The sequence below is a fragment of the Schistocerca piceifrons genome, chromosome 3, assembly GCF_021461385.2.
Source record: "Schistocerca piceifrons isolate TAMUIC-IGC-003096 chromosome 3, iqSchPice1.1, whole genome shotgun sequence".
In the NCBI taxonomy this organism is placed as follows: Eukaryota; Metazoa; Arthropoda; class Insecta; order Orthoptera; family Acrididae; genus Schistocerca; species Schistocerca piceifrons.
In genome coordinates this window covers 494,494,682-494,508,687 of record NC_060140.1, presented here as the reverse complement: position 1 = coordinate 494,508,687, position 14,006 = coordinate 494,494,682, and the positions used below count along the sequence as shown (strand labels likewise).

General features: G+C 40.8%; 1 protein-coding gene across 1 annotated transcript in view; it reads left to right on the top strand.

Annotated features, from left to right (window-relative positions):
- The first annotated feature begins 2,173 nt into the window (after nt 1–2,173).
- The window catches only part of LOC124788772 (glutamate receptor ionotropic, delta-2-like), an 82,434-nt gene continuing 70,601 nt past the window's right edge, over nt 2,174–14,006 (top strand). The window contains exon 1 of the mRNA XM_047256055.1: nt 2,174–2,231. Coding sequence (XP_047112011.1) covers nt 2,174–2,231 — 58 coding nt within the window. The remainder of the gene's footprint in view (nt 2,232–14,006) is intronic.

Here is a 14,006-nt window from a genome sequence, read left to right as displayed (position 1 = left end):
TTCACTTCCCAGTACGTACTGCAGCCTATATCCTTCTGAATCTACTTAGTGTATTCATCTCGTGGTCTCCCTCTACGATTTTTACCCTCCACGCTGCCCTCCAATACTAAATTGGTGATCCCTTGATGCCTCAGAACATGTCCTACCAACCGACCCCTTCTTCCAGACAAGCTGTACTTCAAACTCCTCTTCTCCTCAATTCTATTCAATACCTCCTCATTAGTTATGTGATCTACCCATCTAATCTTCAGCATTCTCCTGTAGCACCACATTTCGAAAGCTTCTATTCTCTTCTTGTCCAAACTATGTATCGTCCATGTTTCACTTCCATATATGGCTACACTCCATATAAATTCTTTCAGAAACGACTTCCTGACACTTAAATCTATACTCGATGTTAACAAATTTCTCTTCTTCAGAAACGCTTTCCTTGCCATTGCCGATCTACATTTTATATCCTCTCTACTTTGACCATCATCAGTTATTTTGCTCCCCAAATAGCAAAACTCCTTTACTACTTTAAGTGTCTCATTTCCTAATCTAATTCCCTCAGCATCACCCGACTTAATTCGACTACATTCCATTATCCTCGTTTTGCTTTTGTTGATATTCATCTTATATCCGCCTTTCGAGACACTGCCCATTCCGTTCAACTGCTCTCTCAGGTCCTTTGCTGTCTCTGACAGAATTACAATGTCATCGGCGAACCTTGAAGTTTTTATTTCTTCTCCATGGATTTTAATACCTACTCCGAATTATGGACAAAAATATACTATGATAAAGTGAAAGAAATTAAATCATAGTTAATACATAAAAATAAGTAAAGTAACCTGCACAAAAATTCCAGTCCGCAGCTCGTGGTCGTGCGGTAGCGTTCTCGCTTCCCGCGCCCGTGTTCCCGGGTTCGATTCCCGGCGGGGTAAGGGATTTTCTCTGCCTCGTGATGACTGGGTGTTGTGTGATGTATGTCCTTAGGTTAGTTAGGTTTAAGTAGTTCTAAGTTCTAGGGGACTGATGTTCATAGATGTTAAGTCCCATAGTGCTCAGAGCCATTTGAACCATTTGAACAAAAATTCCAAACGAAAAACGAACGACTGAAAGACAAAATAATAGAAACTGAACTAGTTAATATGACGATTAAAATTACCTGATAAAGGATAAGAAATAAAGAACACACACTTAAACCAATTATCTAAAGTCATATCAATAAATATTTGAGAATAAATTATCGAACTACTTGACGAGATTAGAACACACTTGCACTTTAACTACTACGCGACAATAGTGCTCCAGAAGTTTCCATCACTTTAAGACTCTAGAATACCATGGAAAATTCCGAATATTTCTTCGTCGATCACTCAGGAACAAGTGCCCACCAGGATGAATGGCTGCAAGGTGTGACTGGGACCATAACCTAAATCACCTTATAATTTGTTTAAAAAAGATGATCTGACCCCTTGGGACGTTTTCTTGTCAGTGCAATGTCTGTGACTATTCGAAGTAGCGCGTAAAACGTAACAATCAACAATGTCGCAATTTCGTAGATCTGTGGGATCTAATCATAAATTAGTGGCTGCATCTAGACATGGCATACCCTTCCTCGCCGAACTGAAGCTATTATGTAGGCTTGAGGTGGAGTTACGAGGTATTAGCGAGATGCCTCTGGGGGGCGAGTAATTTTTTATCTGAAATGTTATTATCGAAACGATATAACATCTGCCAATCTGTAATACCTATTAAACGATTTACAGAGCAATTTAAATAATCAGAGAGCATTTCCAGGTTTCCTAAAACAATTTTGTCTAATGCTAGCTGCCCGAGGTCCTCTCGAGAATTCGTAGCTCTCTTTGTTGCAATATAGAACACATGCCAACCAAAACTAGAGTCGAACAGAGGTAACCATTAATGTTATAGCGTAGGCTATTCTGGCTTTCCCCGGATCATTAAAGATGACAGCAATGCTCATTCCGGTAGAGCACGATTTCTCTCTCAGCGTTTCATCTTTGACGAGCGTGTAATACCTTTGGAGAGCCATCTGGACGCTTCGAAGCTAGAGCTGCCTTCGCACGGTAATTTCTGAGATAGTAAAGGGAATAATTTAAACGTCCTTTACGCGCCGGCGCAGCTGCGTCTCGCTGCAGCAGCGCCGCGAGTGCAATTACTTAAATACGGTATGAGGCGTCGAGCAGGCAAGAGGTGCGCCGGACCAGCTGACGGCTACGCGATGACTGGTTGGTGGCCGACAGTCGGTCTCACCCTCTCTGCGCTCCACGCCTGCTCGGCGCTTCTCGACGGTGGCGCTGTGCTGATGGCCTCAGACTACTTCGGCGAGAGGAACACGCGCGTATGCGCCATTTACGCCTGCAGTACTTACGGTCAGTAAGATTCTGCATGTCACGCCGTTTGCTTTACAGGGCTTCTCGTGTTTTGTTATTTTAAGATATCGTTTGCTACAACGTAATGTTTTTGTCAGCCGAAGTCTTAACCCTAGTGGTGTACACTTCTGAAATTGTCACATGAACTGTACACCAGTGTCACAGTGACCCTTAATTATTTCCTGGAGAAACTGCTTGTGTGTGGAATATTTTATAATGAAATTCAGGTCATTTGCTAAAAGTATTTCATTTCATCTCTGTCTTCTACTTGTTCGACGATTATTGGTATTAATGAATCCAGAATTCGAGGAAAAGAAAAAGTTGTCTTGGAAGCTTTTCAATGATGTAACTTGAAAGTTTTTTTTTAAAGGAACACACCGCCATTTGACTGTTTTATTGTTTACTTAAGTACATTTTCAAGTATTTGATTTTATGTCTTTAATATATATTGCAGGACACTTAACATCTTGTCAAACTCAAAGTTGGCCGTAAAGTAAGAAAAATATTGGCTCTCCACGAAATGCCAGATGTAAAATCACCATCTTGTAACAGATCAGTAAATAATTGTGGGAGCACGTCGTATTTAGTAAAAGCAGGCTATCATTACGAAAAAAATGGTTCAAATGCCTCTAATCACTATGGGACTTAACATCTGCGGTCGTCAGTCCCCTAGACTTAGAACTACTTAAACCTAACTAACCTAAGGACATCACACACATCCATGCCCGAGGCAGGATTCGAACCTGCGACCGTAGCAGCAGCGCGGTTCCAGACTGAAGCGCCTAGAACCGCTCGTCTACAACCGCCGGCGCTATCATTATGTTTTAAGGACATGTTCTCATCTTTTATTTACGAACGTAAGCGTTCTTCCAATAAATATGATGTGCTCCCACAATTATTTACTGATCTGTTACAAATGCCGATTTTACATCTGGCATTTCGTGGGGAGCCAATATTTTTCGTAATTTATGGCCAACATTGAGCTTAAAAACATAAGTGTCCTACAATCTATGTTAAACACATAAAATCAAATACTTGACATTGGCATAAATTGCCGAAACCTGGGTTGTACTTAAATGAACAATAAAAAAGTCAAATGGCGGTGTGTTCCTTTAAAAATTACTCTATCACTGTTGCTCAGCAGCATCGAAAATGTTTACTAGATTGAAAGTGATCCGGATGTAACGATTGTAAATGGTTCAAGGGGCTCTAAGCATTATGGGACTTAACATCTGAGGTCATAAGTCCCCTAGACTTAGAACTACTTAAACTTAACTAACCCAAGGACATCACACACATCCATGCCCGAGGCAGGATTCGAACCTGCGACCGTAGCAGCCTCGTGGTTCCGGACTGAAGCGCCTAGAACCTCACGGCCACCACGGCCGGCTGTAAAGATATTATTTGCAGTTTTATTACATGAAGATGCTATTCGTTTAACCAAATGCATATACTACAGAAATATTTTGATATGTTCTCAATTGTTCATAAATCCATTCATTTATTTACTCATACCCTTGGAATATGGACTACAAAGTTAATCGACAAGTGGCCGACCTTTTCCATTAGGAACATATGTATTCCAACATTGACCATTCTTACCGCGGACGACAGTATTTTCTGCATAGCTTGTCTGTAGATTCGACAAACAGATCGGGTTTTGGCACTGCTGCAGAACCAACAGCTTCATAATCGCATTTACAAAGAAAGTCACTTACGCAACCTTCACGATTGAGTTGTTCTAACAATGCTTCCCACGTAGCATCTCCCGTTAGTAAAATGTCGTTTCTACATGCCATTTTCATCTAATGTACGTCATACTAAGCAACAGAACAGTTACACAAGGTGTACTCTAGGCTCACAATGACCCTTCAAAAATATATTTGTCTAATTAATTTAACAAAAATGTATCTCAACTTCTGATACCCATCCTCTACTAGGTCTCACTCGATGCTGAATTTACATTGGTGCCAGCAGACAGTGTATATACGATAGCGCTTGCACAGTAACAAACAAAAAACTCCAGGGTTAGACTAGCACTGGAAATTAGCAGACAACTTATTTTTTTATTTATTTACACGTCGAGTTCCGTAGGACGAAATTGAGGAGAAAATCTCCAAGGTCATGGAACGTGTCAGTACATGAAATTACAACATAAAAATAATAACAGATAAAAATAAATGTTCATGAACCTGAAAAAAGTCAGTCCATAAGTTTAAGTAAACGCTATCAGCAATACAATAAGAATCAGCTTAATTTTTCAAGGAACTCCTCGACAGAATAGAAGGAGTGACCCATTAGGAAACTCTTCAGTTTCGATTTGAAAGCGCGTGCAATACTGCTAAGATTTTTGAATTCCAGTGGCAGCTTATTGAAAATGGATGCAGCAGTATACTGTACACCTTTCTGCACAAGAGTTAAGGAAGTCCGATCCACATGCAGGTTTGATTTCTGCCGAGTATTAACCGAGTGAAAGCTGCTTATTCTTGGGAATAAACTAATATTGCTAACAAGAAACGACAATAAGGAATATACATATTGAAAGGCCAGTGTCAAAATACCCAGACTCGTGAACAGACGTCGACAAGAGGTTCGTGAACTCACACCACTTATTGCCCGAACCGCCTGTTTCTGAGCCAAAAGTATACTTGTAGAATGGGAAGAGTTACCTCAAAATATAATACCATACGACATAAGTGAATGAAAATAAGCAAAGTAGACTAATTTTCGTGTCGAAGTATCACTTAGCCTCAGTATTTGTCTCTAATGCATATTGGTTTTCGTTTTTTTAAATTTGTGGTTACTCCTTTAAATCTGCTGATTAGGTTTTTATTGTTCATCTTATAACACGACCTGTGTGTGCGCGCTACGTTGGACGATACTATTGCCCCTCACAACTCCATTAATTAAGAGGCAGATAATCCAACGAATGATAATTTATGGAAGCGAGGGACAATGTTGGGTCAGATTAAGAACATTTATTGTTAGCAGATCACGAACAAAATGGTTTATTGTCGAAAGCTCCACACAGAGCAGGCACATTTAAATATGTACAATTACTCGTAATTAATATACCGCATGCCGATCTTTCCGCACTGAAGCTCTCAAGTTAACAAACGCGGGTCGAATAATCGTATTCAGAACTAATTAACAACTTCAACCGAACAGTACCAACCAGACTATTCGGTTCGGACGCGCAGACCGTACGCTCTCGACTCGACTCTCTCCACTCGACTGCCACACTAAGGGCCAGCGCCCAGTAACAGCCATCACGACATTATTCAAAACATTGTCACCAGGCAGGGATGACTTTGAACTTGTACCTCGGCAAAATCAGAGATAGCTGCAACATAGTCACCGCGGTAAACAGTTCGATAAATTTACCCTCAAGCATTACAAATAATAGCAAGTATTTTGACATATGACGATATAGAATCCTCACAATCTTATGCAAACGTACGCTTAAAACATTTGTATATCTACCGATTTAACCAACCTAAATTAGAGCTCACAGTGTCTATTTTACGTATAACCAGGCATTCTATATTTTTATATTCAATTTATTATGGCAAGCATGTTATAAGTTACATTTAATACAGAATTCATTATTTAGAAAATGCTATGACATAAATAATGCTAAAAACACAGCTTAATGGTTCAAATGGCTCTGAGCACTATGGGACCTAACTCCTGAGGTCAGCAGTCCCCTAGAACTTAGAACAACTTAAAGCTAACTAACCTAAGGACATCACACACATCCATGCCCGAGGCAGGATTCGAACCTGCGCCCGTAGTGGTTACGAGGTTCCAGACAGTAGCGCCCAGAACCGCTCGGAACACAACTTAGATTCATCCATGACAGGGATAACAATAAAGACAAATTGCACACATATAGATTTAAATTATGAGTGCTAGCAATAATAGACATGAAAGGAGCAACGGAAGAAACAGAGGAAAGTGATAAAACCGAAATAATGAAGATAGGAAAAAAGCACGTTGCTAGATTGATTCAGAAATGAAAATAAAAGGTAGAGCAATTGGGAGAATTTACTGTTGACAGAAGTCAGCTGGCCATACACGTAAATTTTTGGATAATGGTTGCCGGCCCGAGTGGCCGTGCGGTTCTAGGCGCTTCAGTCTGGAACCGCGTGACCGCTACGGTCGCAGGTTCGAATCCTGCTTCGGGCATGGATGTGTGTGATGTCCTTAGGTTAGTTAGGTTTAAGTAGTTCTAAGTTCTAGGGGACTGATGACCTCAGATGTTAAGTCCCATAGTGCTCAGAGCCATTTGAACCATTTTTTTGGATAATGGTTATGACGCTCACAGGAGTTGCTTCAGTTTTTCGTAAGTGCAACAAAGCACTAAAAAGTGTGAGCAACGTGGGGCAGCTTGTTTCAGAGGCAGGCAGCAGCAACAAAGGAGTTTGCAAAAGTATTTGTTTATATACTAGAGCGCCGCCTGAACAGTAGATAAGTGAGACCTTGTGTTTAGATTATCATATGACAGGTACTTAACCTCTGATCCGAGGTATTGGGACGCATGTGCACTGAGGAGCTGATGAAGTAGATATATATGTGGTAGTCACGTAATATCGTAGCATGTCTGCCCACAATCATCCTAAGTGGGCTTATGAAGCATTGATAGGGTCAAATACAATGTCCAGTCCTATTAATGTGACCCCTGTCAAACGCCTGTATAGCCATCTTTTTCAATGCACACCACTGCGAGACATACAGTAAGAGATGTAATGAGGTTCTGGAAGATACGGACAGTGATGTGCTTCCTTGCCGACTCCAGTGCCGGCACCAGCTGCGGCGGGTTTCTCGGATGAGGATCCATGGCACGAACAGCCCGATCGAAGTCATCCCACAGGTCCTCGATTGGATTTAATCCGGGGAGTATGGTGACCAGGGAATTATGATAAACCCATCATGGTTGTCCTTGAACAACACATGTACTCTGCGAGCTGTGTGACACGTTGCGTTGGCCTGCTGATAGATGATGTTGTGTCGTGGAAAAACAAACTCCATGTAGGGGTGGGCCTGATCCCCAAGGATGTGTTGATCCATTGTGCCTACCAGAATGACGAGATCATCCAGAGAATGCGACAAAAACATTCCCCAAACCATGAACTCCCTCCCCCGGCCTGGACCTTTCCGATGACCGTTGCAGGGTATTTACTTCGAAACGTTTCACGCCAGTGGCGCATGAATCGTGATCCATCTGAGAAATCTACCTGCCGCCACTCACTGGACGTGCCTGATGCGGAGGCCCATACACAGCAACGTACGCTGAACGGTTGTTGGAGACACTGCTGGTAGCCTCTAGGTTCATCTGGACGGTGAGCTGGTCAACAGTTGCACGTCTATTCACCTGTAAAAATATCCGCAGCTATCCCTGTCATCCATGATCCGTAGTCCACCACAATTACCTCGACGCTGATTTTTGATAGTGGCATTTTGCCACCGACAGTATACTTTAACCACGGCGGCGTGCAAACAGTTTACAAACAATTTCGGAAATGCTTCCTCCCTTGTCCCGAATGCCAATGATCATGCCCTTTCGAACATCAGATAAATCGCTCCTTTTCTGCATTACGACAACGACTGCACTTTTATCCGCATCCCCCAATACGCTTTATATGCCCTCCACCGCTAGCGCTGCACCTGCCGTCTGTGAGTGGTTTTTGCACGTTGAATCGAAGACAGGCCGTGGGCACATTCATGTGACTAGATCGTGTAGATGGATGTTGAAGATGCGGCGCACACAAACATGCTCTGTTAGTTCTAACGGTCTAAGACTTTTCGCTATTCGTATCGTGTTGGATTACATCACAATACTGAACTTTTGGTAGAATGAGTGATTACACAAGTTTACGTTTCACATCATGTGGAAGTATGGTACGAAACTTCTGGAGGGCAGACTAGCAAGTGTAAGTCTTTTCGAATGTGGTGACAGTATTTTCCACGCAGTTGAGGAGCCCGACAAAAATTACACCAAATCCCTTCACTGTTAACTTATATGATATGGAAATATAATAGTAGATTTATGACGTCACTAATAATAGATATTTTTATTGATATCCCCTCTTTTGTTGTTTTATTTGTTTATTGCTCGTTTACTCTTCTTTTGTAATGTAGAACAAACAATTTCCAGTTGTTTACAAGTTAAACATTGCTATATAATTTATTTGTATAATTGTGATTCACTGACTTAGGATGATCTCGAATAACTGGAACGCAAAACAAAAATTATAAGAACAGGGAAAATTTTATTCATACCAGGAAACCTGCGTCAAAAGGTATCAAAAACTCAGAGTACGACAGTTCAACTAAAGGTAGCTGAGTCATATTTTAAGCGGAGATACACAAGGGACTTTCAAAAATAGTCTCAAGAAGTACACACCATCAAGTTTGCAGTTTATTGATCTGAACCAACAGAAGACTGTGAGTACTGCAGAACACTTACGGACTACTTCACATAACTGCAAATTTTGTTCCACAAAAAACAGAATTTAATTTTGATAACATTATCCAGATACAACCAGAGTCAGTCACCAACAGTAGAAGAAATCAGAAAATTCATAAAACAACTTAAAAATAATAAAGTTTCAGAAGACAATATGTGAGAGTCATTTTTAAAGTAAGAGCCTATCTGTAAATGGAGTAAGAGAAACATCAATTGTATCACAAACTACAATATGCCCATTTTTTCACTTTTCAACATAGTCACCATGAACATTTAAACATTTGTCAAGTCGTGGCACGAGCTTTTGGATCCCAGCATCAAAGAACTCTGCTACCTGACTGTAAACCATTTATCATCATTTTCCAAGCGCTTTCCATCTAGAAATTCCTTTAGTTTTGGAAAGCCATGAAAGTCTGATGGTACGAAGTTAGAGCTGTTTGTTGAATAATGCAGTAATTCCCAATGAAAATTGTCCGACGATAGCTTTACAAGATCGGGACCTGCCCGCTCTGTAAAGCCGGATAAGAGGTGATCTGTGTGACAGATCTGATGAGCGAGTACTATAGTTGCGACTGGGTACCTCGTAGCCCTGCAATGTCTCGTCACAGAGCAGGCGCAAAATTGGCCACAAAATTTACATTTCGTAAGTGTACATCAACAGCTCTACAAGACTGGTGCCTTAGACGGCTATAAATTTCTGTCTCCTCATTCACGCCCATTACTTTACCTTTTTGTACCACATCCAGAAGTACAACAATTCGCTAATACTAAGTATTTTGTGCTGAAACCGTTCAATGTGCAACAAAGTTGGAGGGTTTGTTGTCATTTATCGTCGTCTGCTGTTTAAACTGGATGCTGTACTTCCTTTCCGTTTGACCAATACAAACAAGTAATTTGCGCAATTAATGTGAAGTATGCCTGGTTGTGGGAAAGGTCCAGATAGGTGACTCAGTAGGTGCTGTAAACTGTTACTGTTTTTATAGCTTATTTTTATTTTGTGTTCTTAAAGCAGCGAGTTATTTTTCCGGAAACTGTACCTAAATATAGGCATAGAAGAACTTTGTTTTCATTCTGTTTCTACGTATTCCTGAAACTTGTTTCTTCTTCAGAACTGGTTTCTTATTAGTTTTCTTTTTTAATAATGCGTCAGCCATGTACTTAGGAAACTCGTCATTTATTGCCATGTCCCAGAGAACGTTTAGTTCCTGTCCAATTTTAATTTTTTCCAGTGATAGATTGATCGTCTCTAGGCGCTTCAGTCTGGAACCGCGGGACCGCTACGGTCGCAGGTTCGAATGCGGCCTCGGGCATGGATGTGTGTGATGTCCTTAGGTTAGTTAGGTTTAAGTAGTTCTAAGTTCTAAGGGACTGATGACCTCAGCTGTTAAGTCCCATAGTGCTCAGAGCCATTTGAACCATTTTGATAGATTGATCAATCTATAAATCATAGCGTGAAAATATGCAAGTATATGTGTCCTCAGGCGACATTATTGGTTGTGTGTAATTACGTGTCCGTTGTGGTATGTTTACGAAATATATCGATACATGAAACTTCCTGGCAGATTAAAACTGTATGCTCGACCGAGGCTCGAACTTGGGACCTCGGCGTGAGTCGTGCTTGGGTAGCTCAGTTGGTAGAGCACTTGCCCGCGAAAGGCATAGGTCCCGAGTTCGAGTCTCGCTCCAGCATACAGTTTTAATCTGCCAGGAAGTTTCATATCAGCGCACACTCCGCTGCGGAGTGAAAATCTCATTCTGGATATCGATACATATTCAGAATTTTTAGATCTAAAAATTTTATGACTTGTTTTTTGTCTTCTTCCCCTGTTAACTTGATCTTATGCTGTTAGTTGTACATTACTCCCATGTGTTATGCCATTAAATAAGGTTAAAATTTCGTTGACAACTGTAGAAAACTATTTTGTCAGCTGTTAGAGTGAATCTACAAAAATCTTTTGTTCTAGAGTGTTAATGAGAATATCAGGCCTAAGTGCCCTCAGGGCACGAAGTCACTGCCATTCCATCGTATTTGAGATAAATTTCGTTCTGGGACGAGAAATAATTGTATCCATCGATAAACTGTAAGGTCTTTACTATTTCATATACTTTACTTTACTGATTTTCGTATTCTTGAAGGTATTTTCAATGATTTCCATATTCTCTGCTACTGGAATGTTTGTTTAAAGGTTTGATATGTCTTTTATGTCTTTGTATGTATGTGAATATTTTAGTGTAAGATGTTTGAAACAACATTTCTTTAGTCCATATTCAACAACGCGCGGTCATATCGTGTACGTTGAGTACGATGCTACATGAAATGTTGGGTGGTTATGATTAAAGAGCAGCTACTCATCAAGGCTCAGTGTGGGTGGTCATTGTCGTACTGCATCGAAAGTTGGTAGATATTCCAATGAGTTAATGTGGAACCATTTACGCTGGAAAAAAATAGTTAGAATTATGGTCACTAGGTGCAAATCTGACGCTATGAATGCAAGAAAAGACAGATAGAAATGTTTTCACATGTATTAGATTAGGAATGGGACATCGGCAGAAAAGGTCAAACAAGTGACAAAGACATATATTGAATTTTTTATTATTAATCGCCGCTCACACTATTTACACAATATGAGCACCGGAAACGTCGAGAACATGGTGTACAGCACCAACTTTGCATCTGGTGGTCAAAATTGTCAGTAATTTTTTTCCAGCGTGCATCTGTTCCGCATAAAGGCGCTAAAATATCTACCAAGTTTCGCTGCCATACGATAATTACAGGCCACACTGTGCCTGCATGAGTACCTGCACTTTTTTTATAACTACCTGCTATGTGTAATTTTAATAACTGTGACTTGCACGCGTACTAACCGTGCAATTTCATGACATCTGTGACACGTGCATTTAGAAGCACAATGGCAGTGGGCGCTACTCAAATATACACAGCGGCAGAAACTTGTATGGCATACTGTGCCTTTGATGAATGAATTTTTGTACCGTAAATTTTTAATTAATCCAAGAACGTTTTAACGTCTGATTTGTTTCTATGTTTAATTTTTAACTGATTGCTAATACACGAGCATGTAGTTTCCGAGTAATAAGATTCTTGATAATGGCCTAAGACCCAAAAATCGTACAACGCATACAGAAGAAATGATAGCTGCAAGCGGTATAAAGCCATTTAAATGTCACAGAATATTGCATTACCTATTAAATTATAACGTTCAATGCTTAAAAGGGTATTATTATAGGATACAGTTTGTGCCTTTATGCAAAAACGCTGTTTTTTTTTCTTTTGACCCACCCATGTCTTGGCACCTCTGCGCTATAATTAGTGAGTTTAGTTTATTGAAAGCTGTAAAAATCGAACATATTTTAGGTTGTAACTATTTAACTGAGTGAGGCAAGAGAGTTTTTGTTCGTTTTTCTTCTTTCTGTGATTTTACATTACATCGTTTTGCAGGACCATCTGTTTGGTGTCCTGCACTGATAGTTTGTCATCTGCAAACCAAACGATGTAAATGTGAATTTCATCGGCGACTTAACACATACCTTGATTTTTTTTTAAAAAATGTGGCAAAATGTTATGCTTATATATTTGTGATTAAAAGGCGGAACCTGTAAACTATAACATAGTTGCAAACACGGAAAGGAAGACAAGAGCTGCAGATCCAAAAGATGAATACCTCGAAGGGTAGTAAAACACTGAAATAAGGGGATGAGATTCGTAATAGGGTCAGGTCACAGATCTTAACATTCCCTTGGTCACCTGTACATAATTTCTTCACCCCCAACTAAATAATTTCCGATTGCCTTGATGAAATTTGCCGCGACTAAAATAACCATTTCAAATGTAGTGTGAGGGGGAGTAGTGGCAGAACTTTTTGACTTTGTGCCTGGATTAAGGACATCCTAACAGATAGACCTGAATATGCCCTTCTTAATGAGGCAAGACTGTCGGATGAAGAAGTGGCTTCGACTAATGACCTCAGCAGTTGATCCCATAGTGCTCAGAGCCATTTTGAAGTGGCTTCGGGTGTTTTATACTCCAGAGGAGTGTTATAGGCTCATTACAGTTAACGACATGCATAAATGATCATCTGGGTATAGTCGGGAAGGTCTTAGAGACTATTCGCGAATAATGATGTTTCACGTGGTGTCCCAACGCCTGAAGAAGGTAGCGAAATGCGTGAAGGCACATAGAAATCGGCGCTTGGAACAGGGACTGGTGTTGACGCCCTACGATCACAACAACGAAAGACAACACTGGTGCCAATCTGCAACACACCAGATTACTTCAAATTAAAAATTTTAAGAACTCACACAAACACATAAACTTTGTACCCCGTAAGAGGGATGGAAATGGTACAAAACACTCACATTAAAAAAATTACTTGCTACCGAAAGTGCAACTTGTTTTTAAAAGAAAACTCTTACGGTAGAAGGGTGGCAACTTTATATACTAAAATGGCCATTTAAATAAAAACCCATAAAATGCAGTCTTACATAAAATGTAGAAACATGCTCTACATTACACATATACCGCCTCTCAACTTGATAGGCAAGATAAAAACATATTTCAGGAATTCGGCCTTTACACCTTAAGCAACAAATTCGTTAACACCGAATCCGACAAACATGACAGAGGCATCTATTAACGTATGACAGATGACAGGGGGATTACTGAACAACTCTAACCGCAGATTACTCTTACCCACCCTTACTCCACAAGGGAAAAACGGACCACCCAATTCATAAATACCTACCTTCCCGCGTGTGGGTAAACGGAGAAGAATAGTGGGACGACCCCAAAACAAAGCGGCTGGTGACCTCACCAAGAAAACAACTAGAATTTAACAAGTAAATGAAACAACATATCTCCAAGCACTAAACTTCTAATAAACTGCGATTTCTGGCGAAGACCTGGCGCAGCACCCCCAACGCTCTTCCGAACCGTCCGCTGCCAGCCGCTTCAACGGACGCAGGAAGGTGCGCCGATCTCCCGTCTCACGGCGTCGCAGCTCGCACCGACCAGCCCAATGTCGTGGTTTGACTCCTGTTACTCTCGTGTCGACTGCGAAGCTACTACCCCTTTCTATACGGCGCGGCCCACTGGACTCACGTGGGGACCTCATATGCACCGACGCTCAAGGCGGACAAGTCAATTT